Source organism: Rhinatrema bivittatum, chromosome 8, assembly GCF_901001135.1.
Source record: "Rhinatrema bivittatum chromosome 8, aRhiBiv1.1, whole genome shotgun sequence".
NCBI lineage: Eukaryota > Metazoa > Chordata > Amphibia > Gymnophiona > Rhinatrematidae > Rhinatrema > Rhinatrema bivittatum.
Genome location: NC_042622.1, coordinates 218,432,403 through 218,450,591, shown reverse-complemented (window position 1 = coordinate 218,450,591; position 18,189 = coordinate 218,432,403). Strand labels below are relative to the sequence as shown.

General features: G+C 46.0%; 1 protein-coding gene across 7 annotated transcripts in view; it reads left to right on the top strand.

The window, feature by feature from the left end:
• LOC115097457 (cold-inducible RNA-binding protein-like) overlaps positions 1–18,189 on the top strand; it is a 71,844-nt gene that overhangs the window by 39,989 nt on the left and 13,666 nt on the right. For 2 of the 7 annotated variants that reach the window (XM_029613296.1, XM_029613294.1), the window contains exons 5-7: positions 15,790–15,871; positions 15,976–16,037; positions 16,375–17,041. In XM_029613296.1, coding sequence (XP_029469156.1) covers positions 15,790–15,871; positions 15,976–16,037; positions 16,375–16,388 — 158 coding nt within the window. In that variant the 3' untranslated portion in view covers positions 16,389–17,041. Of the gene's footprint in view, positions 1–181; positions 415–15,789; positions 15,872–15,972; positions 16,038–16,374; positions 17,042–18,189 lie in introns of those variants that run through there. The other 5 variants (XM_029613295.1, XM_029613293.1, XM_029613298.1 and 2 more) reach the window with 4 other exon arrangements.

Sequence of the window (18,189 nt, the reverse complement as noted above, 5' to 3'; positions counted from 1 at the left end):
TGTGTACATTACAGTTAATATATGCAGCAACCCTGTTGGTAGCAAGGTGTCTGTCTGCAATCTCATATTACTCCTATTTTAAGAGATTTGCATTGGCTACCTCTTGAACTGCATGTGAAATTTTAAGTTCCCTGTATGTACCCAGATTAGTCCAGACTGGGATTTGCCTCCTTTCCAGCAGATGGAGACAGAGAAACTTGTAAAACACTCCCTATTATCCTGGTGTGCTACCTGCATCTCCTCAGTATTTGTCTCCTGCAGCTCTTCTCCAAGGAATTGTGGATTGACTGTCCCTCAGTGGACGAGTTTGCGGCAGCGATGCCAGCTTCCTCTGATCCGGTCCTGGCCGGGCTCAGGGCCCTGCTGTGCTCTTTCCCTTCCATCCCATGCACAAATTAATGCTTCTCAGGGAATGGCAAGCCCCCGACTCGGGCCTCTGGGTCGGGAGGGCCATGGAAAAACTTGATCCCCTCCCTGAGGAGTGTTTGGAATTATTGAGACTGCCTAAGGTGGACTCCTGTGATGGCAGTCACTAAGCATACCAACATACTGGTCGTGGGGGCTACGGCCTTGCGGGATGTCCAAGATCGTAAGCTGGAATTCTATCTCAAGCGCATTTTTGAGATCCTGGCCTTGGGTGTTCGGGCGGTTCATCTGCAGCAGTCTCATGCAGCGGGCAAGCCTTAGAAGGATCTAACAATTACTCAGTACCCAAGCCCTCCCGTCTGCAGAGACAGAGCAGGCTGACAGGATGGAAGGCGCCATAGCGTATGGGGCAGATGCCCTATTCGACTTGTTCCGGGTGCAGGCGAAGGTGACTGCTTCGGCGGTGTTGGCCAGACGGCTTCTCTGGCTCCGAAACTGGGCGGCTGATTCGTCTTCTAAGGCACAGCTGGGAATTCTCACCTTTAAGGATAAGTTGCTTTTCGGCGACTATCTGGACCAGCTTATTAAATCCTTGGGGGAGAACAAGGTACATAAGTTACCTGAGGGCCACCCGAAGCAGGCTAGATCCTTCTTTCCTACTCGTACCCAATTCCAGGGCCAAGAGCAAGGGGTGCCTTCCCTAGGGGAAATTCTTCTCAGCCCAGTCTTGGCCCCAGTCCTTTCGAGGCCACGGACCCTTTCGAGATACAGCTACCCACCGTCCTGCCGGCCCATCCCTCCGTTCCCAACTTAGGTGGTCGTTTGTCCCTGTTCGTGGAGGAATGGGCCAAGATCACGTCGGACCAATGGGTCCTCGAAACCATCGACAAAGGTACGCTTTAGAGTTTGTTCGTGACATCCCGGACTTGTACATGGTTTCTCCGTATGGCCATCGGAGGCAGCCCGCGGTCACCCAGACTCTTCTCAGACTCCAGAGGCTGGGGCCATCTACCCGGTTCCGGTGGCGGAGTGCGGCACCGGCCAATACTCAATCTACTTCGTGGTCCCGAAGAAGGACGACTCCTTCCGTCCCATCCTGGATCTCAAGAGGGTCAACTGGGCCCTCAAAGTGCCCCATTTCCGGATGGAAACCCGTCAGGCGGTGATAGCAGTGGTACATCCTGGAGAATTCTTGGCCTCACTCGATCTGACAGAGACCTACCTGCATATTCTGATCCATCCCGAACATCAGAGGTTCCTCCGGTTTCACATCTTGGCCCAGCACTCCCAGTTCAGGGCCCTGCCCTTCGGTCTCGCCACGGCGCCACGCACATTTACCAAGGTGGTGGTGGCAGCAGCCCTTCGGAGGGACGGTGTCCTGGTCCATCCGTACTTGGACGATTGGTTAATCCGAGCCAAGTCTGAGGCCTTATGCTGCCAGGCAGTGGACCGCGTACTCGCTTTCCTCTCGTCCCTAGGTTGGATAGTCAGCTTCTCCAAGAGCAATCTCCATCCATCACAGGTCTTGGAGTTCCTGGGGGCTCGCTTCGATACCCGCATCTGCAAGGTCTTTCTACCAGACTCGAGAGCTTTCAAGTTGATGGATCAGCTCCAGGGCTGCTTCTCCATGCCTCTCCCTACGGTGTGGGATTATCTGCAGGTCTTGGGGACCATGGCTTCCACAACCGATCTGGTCCCCTGGGCATTTGCACATATGCGACCATTGCAGAGAGCCTTGCTGGCTCGTTGGCAGCCGGTATCTGAGCAATTTCAGATGCAGCTCCCGCTTTCCAACTCTACCATCAGCGAATTACAATGGTGGCTTTCTCTCAAGCACCGTGGAATGTCCCTTTGGACCCTGCAGTGCATGGTAGTCACGACGTTTGCCAGCTTATCTGGTTGGGGAGCGGTTTGCCAGTCTGACCACGCAGGGGCACTGGTCCCCAGCCCAGTCTCGCTGGCACATCAACTGCTTGGAGACCCGGATGGTTCGTCTAGCACTCAAGGAATTTCTCCCCCTACTTTGGCGACGGGCGGTCTGGGTGCTGTCAGACAATTCTACCACCATGGCATGCACCAGGAGTAGACTGGTGGCCCTCGAAGCAAGTCGCCTTCTTGCATGGGCAGAGCAGCACCTGGACTGCCTCTTGGCCTCCCACATAGCGGGCAACGAGAACGTGCAAGCCGACTTCTTGAGGAGTCGGCGTCTGGACCCAGGCGAGTGGGAGCTCTCCAATGCCATGTCTCTCGACAGGTGGGGTCCCCCGCACCTGGACTTGATGGCAACTCTGAACAACGCCAAGGCTCCCCGGTTCTTCAGCCGCTGGTGGGAACACTGCGCGGAAGGGGTGGATGCACTAGCCCTTCCGTGACCGAGCGACGTTCTGCTGTACATGTTCCCTCCGTGGCCCCTCTAGGGAAAGTGCTCAGACAGCTTCACAGCGGCCTGGTCATTCTCGTCGCTCCCGAATGGCCTCGCAGGCCATGGTTCGCAGATCTAGTCAACCTGGCGTCGGACGGTCCTCTTCGCCTGGGCCATCTTCCACACCTTCTCAATCAAGGGCCTGTATTTTTCGACCAGGCGGATTGCTTCTGTCTTGCGGCTTAGCTTTTGAACGGCAAAGGTGGAGGGGATACTCTGAGGACGTATTCTCCACTTTTTTGCGGGCCCGCAAAACTTCTACTTCCCTGGCCTATGTCCGGGTCTGGAAGGTTTTTGAGCTGGCCTGCGTGGAAGCGGGTGTTACGACATGTTCGGGCCTCAGTCTCGCTCGTCCTCTTGTTCCTCCAGCGAGGCCTCTCTAAGGGTCTCTCTTTTGGCTCACTCCGTGTTCAGGTGTCTGCCCTCAGTTCTCTTTTGGGAAGCTTCGGCTACGCGGTTCCGTCTCACCCGGATATTGTCAGTTTCCTCAAAGGGGTCAAACATTTGAAGCCACAGTTGCGCCCTACTTGTCCCTCGTGGAGTTTGAACTTGGTCCTTCGGGCGCTCTGTTCCACGTGCAGGTCACCAGAGGCAGGCAGAGCTCCGGAGTCTCAATGCGTGGATGAGACTATGGTGCAAGGAAGAGGGATTCAGTTTTGTTAGGAACTGGGGAACCTTTTGGGGAAGGGGGAGTCTCTTCCGAAGGGATGGGCTCCACCTTAACCAGGGTGGAACCAGACTGCTGGCGCTAACCTTTAAGAAGGAGAGAGAGCAGCTTTTAAACTGGAACAAAGGGGAAAGCCGACAGTCGCTCAGCAGCGCATGGTTCGGAGAGAGGTATCTTTAAAGGATACTAATGATGCATTAGAATTAGGGCATCCCGTGAGGTTTCAATAATTAGAAAAGTAGTCCAAGTGCCTGTAACTAAAAACTCCCCTCAGCTAAAAAATTCTAACTTATCCCTATCAATTAAAAAGCAGAACGAAAATACAATCAAAAAACAAACTTTGAAATGTTTGTATGCTAATGCCAGAAGATGGGAGAATTAGAATGTATAGCAGTAAATGATGACATAGACTTAATTGGCATCTCAGAGACATGGTGGAAAGAGGATAACCAATGGGACAGTGCTATACCAGGGTACAAATTATATCGCAATGACAGAGAGGAGCACTCGGGAGGAGGTGTGGCACTTTATGTCCGGGATGGCATAGAGTCCAACAGGATAAATATCCTGCATGAGACTAAATACAAAATTGAATCTTTATGGGTAGAAATCCCTTGTGTGTCAGGGAAGACTATAGTGATAGGGGTATACTACCGTCCACCTGGTCAAGATGGTGAGATGGACAGTGAAATGCTAAGAGAAATTAGGGAAGCTAACCAAATTGGTAGTGCAGTAATAATGGGAGACTTCAATTACCCCAATATAGACTGGGTAAATGTATCATCGGGTCACGCTAGAGAGATAACGCTAGCGTTCCTGGATGGAATAAATGATAGCTTTATGGAGCAATTGGTTCAGGAACAGACAAGAGAGGGAGCAATTTTAGATCTAATTCTCAGTGGAGCACAGGACTTGGTGAGAGAGGTAACTGTGGTGGGGCCGCTTGGCAATAGTGATCATAATATGATCAAATTTGATTTAATGACTGGAAAAGGAACAGTATGCAAATCCAAGGCTCTCGTGCTAAACTTTCAAAAGGGAAACTTTGATAAAATGAGAAATTGAGAAGGATCACGTGATGTGGTGGGCTCGATAGGACGCTATCCTGCGAGCTCTGGCTACCCCCCTCGCCTAATCCTGAACAATCTCGTTTTACCCACACAATTCGGCGAACTTTCCCGACCTAAACTCTTGGGAACGGCGCACAGTTATCTCGAGCCTGCTTGGGGCACCGCATGGCTACTCATGCAGTAAGGAAAGAGAAGGAGAAGCCGAAGGCCCCTGATGCGAAAATGGCAGCCGCTCCCGAGCCTGATTTCCAACCTGCAGGTGAATCGCTGGAAGAAAAGATTTCCCAGGCAGTGGTACAAGCGCTAGATGTATGGCTGCATCAGCTGTCTGAGCAGATAGCGGATGTTCGTGCAACCTTAACTGAATTCGATTCTCGAACGGAGCGACTTGAAGGACGTGTGAGCCTGGTGGAAGACGATGTGGGCGCTCTTGAGAAGCGTGTCGACGAGCTAATTAAAAAATCGCAGTCTAATGAAGAAAAAATAGACTACCTCGAGAATAGATCGCGGAGAAACAACCTTCGCTTTGTTGGGTTTCCGGAGTCCCTACCTGATAACGACCTGCCACGGGTGTTAGAGGCCTGGCTGCTGAGCATGGTGCCCTCCCTGGCGTCCCCTTCTGGAGGGTTGTTTGAGCGTGCTCATCGTCTGGGTCGGCGGAATGCAGGAGATTTGGTGCGACGGCCCCGGGTAATAATTGCCCGTTTTCTACACTTTGCTCACCGTGCATTGGTTCTGCAACATTATCGGAAGAATCGTGAATTTTTTTATGACTCCACCCGAATTCTACTATTTCAAGATTTCTCACCTCGAGTGACTCTTCTACGCAAAGCTTTTCATGAAGTCTGTTCGGAACTTGTTAACAAACGTATTCGCTTTGCTCTACTATTTCCAGCGCGACTGCGGATCATGCACCAGGATCAAGTTAAATTTTTTGATTCAGCGGTGGAGGCTCGGGCGTATGTGAGAGATCTCCCGACTTCGGAGCTTCCTCCACCACCACCGTGAGCATTCGGGAGGATAATCGTTGGACTCCAAAGTTCTTTGTTCACTGCGTTGTGATGTGGCTCAAATTGGTATTTCAACCCTGTTCTTTTATGCTAGTGTTTGCCACAGACGTTGCCCAGCTTTTTGCTTCGTATGTTTGTTTTTCACTTGATAGCCTATATGAAGTTCTCCGTTTGCACTTAGAAACCTCGTTTGGTTGTAGTTAGTGGGAATGTATGGTTCAACTTTCAAGTAGGCATATTTATGTGCGGTGAGGGGGGTACCCAAGCACATCTACTCCATCTCTGTGATCTCATCCCCTTATTAGGGGTCTGATACAGAATATGGGGATTGGGGAATCACACGGGTTCTACCAGCACCTGTGGTGGATTTTTGTTTTCGTTTTTTGTGGGGCTGTTTGGGAGTTGGGGGGGGAGGGGAAACTGTTTATAGAGAGTCTCTGGCGTTTTGGGGTGCTTGTTTGTGTTTTCCATGGGAAGCTTGGGACTGGGCAGCCAGCACATCTCTTTGGTACAATGCTGGCCCGCTTGTGTATTGGGCAATGGATGCTGGTAACCATGTTTGTGGGGCCAGGGTAGCCTATGTAGGCTCTAATCACATGCTTTTAATACAATGGCTTTAAACATGGTGACTTGGAATGTGGCGGGCATGGGCACCCCTGTGAAACGGGAAAAGGTTTTCGCTAGGTTAACTAAACTTCAAGCTAAAATTGTTTTCTTGCAGGAGACCCATATGCTCCCTGCCGAAATTCTCAAGTTAAAAAAAAAGTGGGTTTCACAACTTTATTTTGCTACAGGAACATCTAAGAGCAGAGGCGTAGCTATAATGGTTCATCAAGCCACCCCGTTCCAACTGATAGAGTCCGTTGTGGACCCTCAGGGGCGCTATGTGCTTGTAAAAGGATATCTTATGGGCTCCAAAATTTTGTTGGCATCTATCTATGCCCCAAATGCTTATGACCATACCTTCTACACTGATCTTCTTGCGCAACTCAGTAAAATGGGGGACTGTCCTATGGTCTTGGGAGGGGACTTTAATTTTACTATGGACCCTGTACTGGACAGATTCCCAGCTAGGGGGGGTCAGCAGGCGAGTGAGCGAAAGGGACCCAGATTCCTTTGTCAACATTTATCGCTTGTAGATTTGTGGAGGGTGCTCCACCCAGGGGAGAGTGACTTTACTCATATTGCTAAAGCTCATCCCGCTAAGTCCCGGATTGACTATCTACTTGTTTCTGAGTCTATTTTTTCCAAATTTACAAAATCCTCGATTGAAGCGCTGGTCATATCCGATCATTGCCCAGTCTCTGGGGTTTTTTCTAGCGGGGGTCCTCAGGCTCAGACTCAGTGGCGCCTACCACCCTCGTTAGCGACCGATCCAGGTTTTCCTGCCTTTTTAAAAGGTAAATGGGAAAATTTTATGGAGTTCAATGCACAGCACATGGATCAACCGATCCTTTTGTGGGAGACGGCAAAAACTGTCTTAAGGGGAGATATCATTAGTTATGTTAGTTTCAAAAAAAGACAATTGGATAGGGATATCATCTCCTTGGAAAAACGTTTGCGAATTCTGAAACGCACAGTATACTCCACTTCCAATCCCAAGCTGTCTTCCCAATTTCGGGAGACGCAGGTTGCACTTAATGATCTGCTCCATACTAGAGCAACACAGGCGCTGCGACACAGGCAATTTAATTTTTACCGATATGGCAATAAGGCGGGTAAGCTATTAGCGAGGTTGCTGAAAGCACAGGAATCTTCCAAGTATATTTCCAACTTACGTAACCCTCAAGGAGAGATCAAGACCAATTCCAGAGAAATAGCGGAAATTTTTTCTGATTATTATAAGAAATTATACTCAGCGGATCCGGTTCAGGAAGGGGAGATAGCAGATTTTCTGGGGGCCTTAAATATGCCACAGTTGAATGCAGCCCAACTTCAACGGTTGCAACGCCCTATTGGGCTAGATGAGGTTCTGGAGGCTATTCAAATGCTCCCTAATCAAAAAGCACCTGGCCCGGATGGCATGAACTCTACATTCTATAAGGGGTTGAAAGATGAGATAGCTCCGATTTTGCAATTAGTCTATGAGAAAATGGTAGATCAACAGGAAATGCCCCCCACTATGAGAGCTGCCACTATTGTTGTCCTACCAAAGGCAGGTAGAGATCCATTGGTACCTTCATCGTATCGGCCAATATCGCTACTCAATTTAGATATCAAACTCTATGCAAAAATATTGGCCAATTGATTAAAATCTCTAATGCCCTTTCTTATTTCTCCAGATCAAGTGGGTTTTGTGATGGGAAGGCGCTCCACGGTAAATATTCATAAAGTGCTGGTTGCTCTGGAGCTCAGCGCTAAGGGCCGAGTTGTGGATCCTCTGCTGGTTACATGTGATGCGGAGAAGGCCTTTGATAGAGTGGCCTGGCCTTTTCTGCGTCACGTTTTGCTTAAAGTAGGACTCGTGGGTAGGATTTATGATTATATCAATCTATTATATTCAAACCCCACTGCGAGGATTTTAGTGAATGGGGAGCTATCCTGGGAGTTCTGCTTGCAGAGAGGAACTCGTCAGGGGTGCCCTCTCTCCCCTCTTCTCTTTATTTTAACGGTAGAACCCCTCATCTGCAAACTTAAAGCGACACCCACAGTGACAGGCATCACGGTAGGCCAACAATCTTACTTCACTCTATTATTTGCAGATGATATATTGCTTTTATTGTCAAGGGCGAAATCAGCCCTCCCAGCTGCGTTGGAGATTTTTCATATATATCAAGGGCTGTCTGGCTTCAAATTGAACCTGGACAAAACCGAGGCGTTAGATTTGCTGGGAACCTTAAAGGATACTTGGGGGAATCTTCCGGTGAAGTGGGCTTCTTCCACGATTAAATATTTGGGTATAACTATTCATTCAGATCCTCATCAGTGGTACGGTCTTAATATCCCTCCCACGATTCAGAAAATGTGCGCTAAGTTGAAAGATTGGAAATTTCTCCCCTTATCGCTCCAGGGTCGTATCGTTGTTCTCAAAATGGTTCTTGCACCCCAATTATTATATAAATTGCTGATGTTGCCTTTTCTAATACTAGCTAAAGATAGACGGAGCTTAAATAGAGAGTTAGGCAGATTTTTATGGCGGGATAAAAGGCCACGTATCTCTGTGGCTACCCTGATGGGGCCGAAAGCTGAAGGGGGGTATGGTCTTCCAAATTTTTATTTATACTCATTGGCTGCAAATTGGCGATTTCTGGGGGACTGGTTCTTTGGAACAGCTAAATACTCGGACCCGGATCTGATACGTACCATTTGCACCCCAATGGACCCAAGCCTTATACTGCATGTTACAGCAGAGGCCTATTTAAAGTTACCGATCCGCTTTATTTTGGTTAAAACTGTTAGGACAGTGTGGCGTACTCTTAGACAAATGCTGGGGTTGTCTCCCTCCTTATCACCACAGTACCCACTTAGGGAACACTCGTTAGTATCTAAGTCCATACTTCCGTCAAATCACCCATTTAAAGTGGGTACTCAATGGAGACTGGGAGAATTTTTGGACCCCAATACTGGGCAGTGCTACTCCTTTGAGCATTGCAAAACTGTATTGGACTTTCAACCTCGGCATTTTCTTCTATATGGGTCGCTTTGTGCACTTGCGTCTGAATTGATACGGGGGTATTCGGGGAAGATGACTAATGTACACTATGCTGCCTTAATTTCTTGTTTTCAATCACGCAAAGGATCCTTATGTTTATATTCCTATTCACATGTGATACAGGACTATGGTATCTATCAAAAACTGCTTCCTAAGTGGGCGAGGGATTGCAAGGAAGAGCTGGAGGAGCATATGCTTAAACATTCTTATTTGTCCATCAACCTTATAACTAACAATGTGGGTCTGCGGGAAATGCAACAGAGGATTTTTCACCGGATTGTCTACTCTCCAGCTAGAGCGTTTCACATGGGAGTTGTGGCCTCTGCATCCTGCCTCAAATGCCCCAGTCCATTTGCCTCGCTTATTCATTGTTTGTGGGACTGTCCTTCCATTCAGACTTTTTGGTCTTCCATTCGTCAATTTTTGTCAAAGTTAATGGCCATAGATATTCAATGGTCAAGCTCGTTCTGCATTCTTAATAATGTGGGGGACAGTAGCATTAATGTTGATAATGTGGGATTCATGGCAAAGGCTTGCCTTATGGCTAAAAAATGTGTTTTGGTCAAGTGGTTAGAGGCCGAATCTCCGAAGCTTGAGATGTGGCGTACTTTGATGACGGAAATGTTCCAATTGGAATATGGCTCTATGTACAAAAGATTCTCTCCCCGGAAAAAAACGGGTATTTGAAGAGATTTGGGGATGTTACTACAGATCTCTGTCCTCCACTGTTCGGAATTTGGCGCCCTTAGGGAATCCATAGGGTTATGCTCACTTGTATAAATTGTTTGCTTATACTGATAAGGATTGTACTGCATAAATGTTATAGATTGCCATCCTGATGCTTCCCAATACGACATGTCTGGAGACTCTCTAGGGGTAGGGAGGGGGGGAGGGAGGGATGGAGGGATGTGAGTGTTTTCTTCTTTTTCTTTCCTTTTTTTTTTTTTTTCATAAATGGTGGTTAAAAATCTCATTGGGTGGAAATGTTGATCATGCTTGTATTACTACTTTGCTGTTTTTATGTGTGCTGCTCACCCAATAAAAATTGTTTACCAAAAAAAAAAAATGAGAAATTGTTAGAAAAAAACTGAAAGGAGCAGCTACAAAGTAAAAAATGTCCAAGAGGCGTGGTCATTGTTAAATACCATTCTAGAAGCACAGTCCAGATGTATTCCACATTAAAAAAGGTGGAAAGAAGGCAAAACTATTACCGGCATGGTTAAAAGGGGAGGTGAAAGAAGCTATTTTAGCCAAAAGATCTTCATTCAAAAATTGGAAAAAGGATCCAACAGAAGAAAATAGGATAAAGCATAAACGTTGGCAAGTTAAATGTAAGACATTGATAAGACAGGCTAAGAGAATTTGAAAAGAAGTTGGCTGTAGAGGCAAAAACTCACAGTAAAAACTTTTTTAAATATATCCGAAGCAGAAAGGTGAGGGAGTCAGTTGGACCGTTAGATGATCGAGGGGTTAAAGGGGCACTCAGAGAAGATAAGGCCATCGCGGAAAGATTAAATTATTTCTTTGCTTCGGTGTTTACTGAAGAGGTTGTTGGGGAGGTACCCGTAATGGAGAAGGTTTTCATGGGTAATTATTCAGATGGACTGAATCAAATCACGGTGAACCTAGAAGATGTGGTAGGCCTGATTGACAAACTGAAGAGTAGTAAATCACCTGGACCCGATGGTATACACCCCAGAGTTCTGAAGGAACTAAAAAATGAAATTTCAGACCTATTAGTAAAAATTTGTAACTCATCATTAAAATCATCCATTGTACCTGAAGACTGGAGGATAGCAAATGTAACCCCAATATTTAAAAAGGGCTCCAGGGGCGATCCGGGAAACTACAGACCGGTTAGCCTGACTTCAGTGCCAGGAAAAATAGTGGAAAGTGTTCTAAACATCAAAATCACAGAACATATAGAAAGACATGGTTTAATGGAACAAAGTCAGCATAGCTTTACCCAGGGCAAGTCTTGCCTCACAAATCTGCTTCACTTTTTTGAAGGAGTTAATAAACATGTGGATAAAGGTGAACCGGTAGATATAGTATGCTTGGATTTTCAGAAGGCGTTTGACAAAGTTCCTCATGAGACGCTTCTAGGAAAAGTAAAAAGTCATGGGATAGGTGGCGATGTCCTTTCGTGGATTGCAAACTGGCTAAAAGACAGGAAACAGAGAGTAGGACTGAATGGGCAATTTTCTCAATGGAAGGGAGTGGACAGTGGAGTGCCTCAGGGATCTGTATTGGGACCCTTACTTTTCAATATATTTATAAATGTTCTGGAAAGAAATACGAGTGAGGTAATCAAATTTGCAGATGACACAAAATTGTTCAGAGTAGTTAAATCACAAGCAGATTGTGATAAATTGCAGGAAGACCTTGTGAGACTGGAAAATTGGGCATCCAAATGGCAGATGAAATTTAATGTGGATAAGTGCAAGGTGATGCATATAGGGAAAAATAACCCATGCTATAATTACACAATGTTGGGTTCCATATTAGGTGCTACAACCCAAGAAAGAGATCTAGGTGTCATAGTGGATAACACATTGAAATCGTCGGTACAGTGTGCTGCGGCAGTCAAAAAAGCAAACAATGTTGGGAATTATTAGGGAATGGTGAATAAAACGGAAAATGTCATAATGCCTCTATCGCTCCATGGTGAGACTGCACCTTGAATAATGCGTACATTCCCTGTACATACCAGGATCATTCCAGACGATGGGTTATGTTCCCTGTCCAGCAGATGGAGTCAGAACAGATTTCTGAGGGGAGGTGCTATTACCTCATCACCCTCGTCATCATCCCCAGTACCTTTCTGACTCCAGCAGATGTGGGTGGGGGAACCTGTGTTCCCCACAACTTTACCTTACTTTCTCTCATTTTTCTTTTGGGGGATCAAGTAAAAGTGTTTGGATGCCAGTCTCTCAGGTTGGGGAGCGGTCTGTCAGGAGAGCTCTCTGCAAGGTCGATGGACGAAGGAACAGGCCCGGTGGCCCATCAACCGACTGGAGACCAGAGCTGTACGTCTGGCTTTAAAAGGGTTCCTTCCTCAGTTGCGTCACAGAGCGGTCAGGGTCTTTTCCGACAATGCGACCACGGTGTCCTATATCAACAGACAGGGGGACACACTAAGTCTTCAAGTATCCTTGGAAGCGGACAAATTAATGCATTGGGCGGAAAGACATCTGTTACGTCTGGCAGCCTCACACATTGCAGGAGTAGACAATTTTCAGGCGGACTTCCTAAGTCGTCAATGCCTGGATCCAGGAGAGTGGGAACTCTCGGGGGAGGCGATGGGGTCCTCCCCACCTGGATCTCATGGCCACAGCAAGCAATGCAAAGACTCCGCGGTTCTTCAGCCGCAGAAGAGAACACGGCGCGGAAGGAATCGATGCTCTAGTCCTGCCTTGGCCGCGGCACGTCCTACTTTGTCTTTCCACCGTGGCCTCTCGTGGGAAAGGTGGTTCGAAGGATTGAGAATCACCACGGCCCGGTGGTCCTCGTGGTGCCGGAGTGGCCTCGCCGACCGTGGTTTGCGGATCTTCTTCTCCTGGCCACGGAAGGCCCTCTACGTCTCAGCCACATTCCACGACTACTCCGGCAGGGGCCCATATTTTTGGAGCAGGCCGATCGCTTTTGTCTAGCGGCCCGGCTTTTGAGAGGCGCAAACTGAGGCACAGAGGCTACCAGGAAGAGGTCATTTCGACTTTATTGCTTTCTCGTAAAAGATCTACTTCAGTCACCTATGTTCGAGTTTGGAAGGTCTTCGAAAATTGGTGCGGGTCTCACGACATTCAGCCCACCAATGCGTCCGTTTTGCAAATTCTCTCCTTTCTACAGGAAGGTCTGGATATGGGACTCGCTTATGACTCGGTTCGAGTACAGGTCGCGGCCCTAGGCGCCCTCTTACATAGTGGCAAGGGGGTCGCGTCTCTCCTCTCATCCTGATGTGGGTAGTTTCCTCAAAGGGGTACGTCACTTGAAGCCTCCGTTACGTCCTCCTTGTCCGTCCTGGAATCTGAACTTAGTTCTACGAGCACTTAGCAGTTCACCTTTTGAACCATTGCGAGCCTCCTCTCTTAAGGATCTAACTTTTAAAACTATCTTCTTGGTAGCAATCTGTTCTGCGCGACGCATATCGGAACTACAGGCGCTATCCTGTCGGGAACCCTATCTTCGTTTCTCAGACGGAGTGTCTCTCCGCACGGTTCCATCTTTTCTTCCCAAAGTGGTTTCGGCCTTCCATCTTAATCAGTCAGTGGAGTTACCTTCCTTCAATTCCAGTGATCCTAGGGATTTACGTCTCTTGGATGTGAAGAGATGCCTGTTGCGTTACTTGGAAGTTACCAATGAGTTTCGTTTATCTGACCATCTCTTCGTTCTCTGGTCGGGTCCTAGAAAGGGTCACATGGCATCCAAAGCTTCTATCGCTCGCTGGCTGAAGGGGTCTATTGCGTCGGCTTATATTGGGGCCGGTAAGCAACCTCCTTTGGAGGTCAAGGCCCATTCCATTCGCGCTCAAGCGGCGTCTTGGGCAGAATCTAGCTCTGTTTCAGTTCAGGAGATTTGCAGAGCGGCAACGTGGAAGTCTCTCCATACATTTGCGAGACATTATCGTCTGGATGTTTCCGCTCCACCAGACTGTTCTTTTGGGGATCGAGTCATCCGAGCAGGGCTATCCACGGCCCGCCCATAGGAGGGAAGCTTGGGTACATCCCATCGTCTGGAATGATCCTGGTATGTACAGGGAAAAGAAAATTATTCCTTACCTGCTAATTTTGTTCCTGTAATACCATGGATCATTCCAGACACCCTCCTGTTAGTTTTTGAAGGATTTAATTAAGGTGGGCTATTTCTGCTCGCTCTAGCACTCAGTTATTTGTTCAGTGTTTGTGTTAGCAAGTTTTTCTGTTGAGGTTCTCATTATGGTTCGTTAACAGTTTAAATTTAGTTTCAATAAAGTTACTTGATCCCTCTCTTTCTATTGGGCTTGGCTTTGCTAGGCTAGATACTGGGGATGATGACGAGGGTGATGAGGTAATAGCACCTCCCTGCAGAAATCTGTTCTGACTCCATCTGCTGGACAGGGAACATAACCCATCGTCTGGAATGATCCATGGTATTACAGGAACGAAAATTAGCAGGTAAGGAATAATTTTCTTATTCTCGTCGCCACATCTCCAAAAAGATATAATTGCGATGGAGAAGGTACAGAGAAGGGTTACCAAAATAAGGGGAATGGAACAACTCCCCTATGAGGAAAGACTAAAGAGGTTAGGACTTTTCAGCTTGGAGAAGAGACGACTGAGGGGGGATATGATAGAGGTGTTTAAAATCATGAGAGGTCTAGAACGGGTAGATGTGAATCGGTTATTTACTTTTTCGGATAGTAGAAAGACTAGGGGGCACTCCATGAAGTTAGCATGGGGCACATTTAAAACTAATCGGAGAAAGTTCTTTTTTACTCAACGCACAATTAAACTCTGGAATTTGTTGCCAGAGGATGTGGTTAGTGCAGTTAGTATAGCTGTGTTTAAAAAAGGATTGAATAAGTTCTTGGAGGAGAAGTCCATTACCTGCTATTAAGTTCACTTAGAGAATAGCCACTGCCATTAGCAATGGTTACATGGAATAGACTTAGTTTTTGGGTACTTGCCAGGTTCTTATGGCCTGGATTGGCCACTGTTGGAAACAGGATGCTGGGCTTGATGGACCCTTGGTCTGACCCAGTATGGCATTTTCTTATGTTCTTATGAAGCTTTGGTACATCCCAGCAGTCTGGACTGATCCGGGTACGTATAGGGAAAGGAAAATTGGTTCTTACCTACTAACTTTAGTTCCTGTAGTACCACGGATTAGTCCAGATTCCCTCCCTTTATGGAGGCTTATCACTCAGTTTTTGCTTGAGTATGCCCTGTTTGGGGTTTTGTTTTGTTTTTTTTTTTTTTGCTGAAGAAATCAGACTACGGGTTTCTTCTACATTTGGCTTTCTCGTTAGCCACTTTTGTGCTTACTTCCACAATTACCTGCCTTGTCTTTTGCTTGATCTGCAATGTTTGGTTTTTCTGCTTTAAGACTGTTTATACTGAGAAGATGCAGGTAGCACACCAGGATAATAGGGGGTGCTCTACAAGTTTTCTGTCTCCATCTGCTGGAAGGGAGGCAAAACCCAGCAGTCTGGACTGATCCATGGTACTACAGGAATGAAAATTGGCAGGTAAGCAATTTTCCTTTCTTGTTATGGTATAACATAGTAAATGTCCTATGTACTTAAAGTTGGAAAGTCTGCATACACTTGCCAGGGCATTATTCTCTGAAGGGCAGCAGTTGGCACTGCCATTGCTGAAATCTGAGACTTGTGGTAGCCAGTGAATGAGCTTTCTTTGAGGCTGCACTTATTCTCTGGAATTTCCTCCCAGTTGGATTATGATAGAAAAGTGTTAGGAGAGCTCTAAAGATTCTTTAATGGCTTATTAGTTTTTCTTTTAGTAATTATTTTGTTGAATGTTTTATAAATAATTGTCTGCCATGAACATGTTGGTAATATGGCAGGTTACGAGTTCTGTAACTGACTTAATCTTTTTTTTCTTTAGGTGGAGACAGAGGGTATGGTGGCAGCAATAGGTTTGAATCAAGAAGCAGTGGATATGGTGGGTCTAGAGAGTATTATGGAAGGTAATTACATATTAACATACTGTTTCTAATTGCTCCCTAGAGCACCACTATTGCAGTTCCTTTGCTCACCAACTAGGTTTTCAATACTTTCATTTTCTTAGCAGGAGTCAGGGAAGCTATGGTGATCGCTCAGGAGGTTCCTACAGAGACAGCTATGACAGTTACGGTAAGTTTAAATTTCAGTGGGAATAAGAAATGGGTGGGGATATTTGTATCCATGTGATCTTATACTGAAGGCTGGGAGTATTTGTATATTAGGTTTGTTACAGTTTCCCACTTACCTGGGAGACTAGCTATAATGCATGTGTAGGATCACCACCTTGCATCTAAGCTGTTTGAGAACCTGCAGATACTGTGACAGTGTGTCATGGATTGGGAGGGGGAAATTTAAGGCACGAAGTGAAATTGCCTCTCAGACAAAAAAAAAACTTAGGGGAGTTGAATGCTGGAACTTGTCACTTTGCTTCAGTGCCTTTACAATTCTGCCTGCTTCTTGTCCTCAGCTACACACGAGTAAAAATCCTTCCTGGCTCAAGATCGTCCTTCCAAAGGCTGTGTTTGTAAAGATTTTTGGAGCTGCGCTGAATCGTTATTGTGTAGTACATCTACTTGTAACTCTTTGTAGTAACTGTTCTAATGTAAAACACAGCCTGACAACTTCTGATATGGCATACATTTTTCAGAGTTTGTTTTTTTAAGGCTTCTGTTCAGTTTGCTTTTTGGAAAGCACTGTATTCATTTTTGTCAGTACCCTTATGAGCCAAGACTTGGTTTCTTTTTTTTAAATTTAACCTGATGTTTGGGCTGATTCCGTCTGAAATAGAAAAAATCTTTAATTGGGTGTTTACTGGAAGCCGAACCAGCTATGAACAAGTTTATAGCTTTTTGACTTAACATTCCTTTAGCATAGTAAAGTGGACCTGGTATATGATAAAAGCAAGCCCCCTTTCTATCTAAAGAAATGTTACTTAATTGTTCAGGTTGCATAACAAGCTATTTTTACTGTACAATGTAAACACAGAATTAAGACTTGAAAATATTTTTTTGTATTGTCCTTTTTTACTACAAGAAATCAACAATTCATTGATATTGTACACACTGGTTAAGGAATTCCTGTATTCATATTTTCTTTGGCTTCACGGAGCTTATTAAAAGACCGTCTGAAACTAACTTTGCTCCTGGAAATTACATTTTCACTACACAACACAAATGTTCTGACAGGGATGTTTTAGAGGACAGTCAGGTTCTGAGGCTAAGCAAGTCATTACACACTAGTATACCATTTCATGTTTCACATTAAATGTCATTTACCCTAAAGATGGGATATAGACTTCCTGTTATAACACTTAAATACAATTTATCAACAGTGCTGCATCAAACATTTGTTTGTGGGGTGTAGTTCTGGTGGTATGTTATGGGTGATCATGCACCACTCAGATTGCACATTGTTGCAAAGAGTTTTCTGTCCAGTGGTGCTCCAGCATGCAGTTCTTGTTGAAAGAATGTTATCTAGTGACTCAAGACAACACAAGCAGGAGTTGAGGATATTTGACATAAACAGATGGTTACAGGACTGGCCAATCAGTATTGTAAATTGAACAAATGGAAAGGAAAATTAGTTTCTTACCTGATAATTTTCATTCCTGTAGTACCAAGGATCATTCCAGACTGCTGGGTTATGCCTCCCCTCCAGCAGATGGAGTCAGACAAACTAAAAAGGGCCCACCCCCCTTGATTACCAGTGTGCCACCTGCATCCTCTTCAGTATAATATCAAAGCAGAATAAGTCCATAACTAATGACTAGATCAAGTAAAAACAACTGCCTTATGGAAATAGATTGAAAGTAACATATACAAAATTCATTTGAACAAAAGGCAACCAAGCCTGAAGAAACTGTAGAAAAAGTTGTGCATAGGAATAAATCTGCGAAAAGGAAAAAATACCGACGAGCAGACTCTACTGTAAGAAACTAAATCTGATTGGGCGGGCGTCTGGACTGATCCTTGGTACTACAGGAACAAAAATTATCAGGTAAGAAACTAATTTTCCTTTCCCTGTACGTACCAGGATCAGTCCAGACTGCTGGGATGTACCCAAGCTGCCTTAAATGGGGTGGGACCCAAAGAGTCCCGCTCGAAGCACACTGCTGCCAAAGCAATAGACATCCAGAGCTTGGACATCTAAACGATAATGTTTAGCAAAAGTATGCGATTTCCAAGTCTCTGCCCTACAGATTTCTTGAGGAGAAACACATTGGCTTTCAGCCCATGACGCCGCTTGGGATCGGATAGAATGAGCTTTAAGCCCATCTGGCACT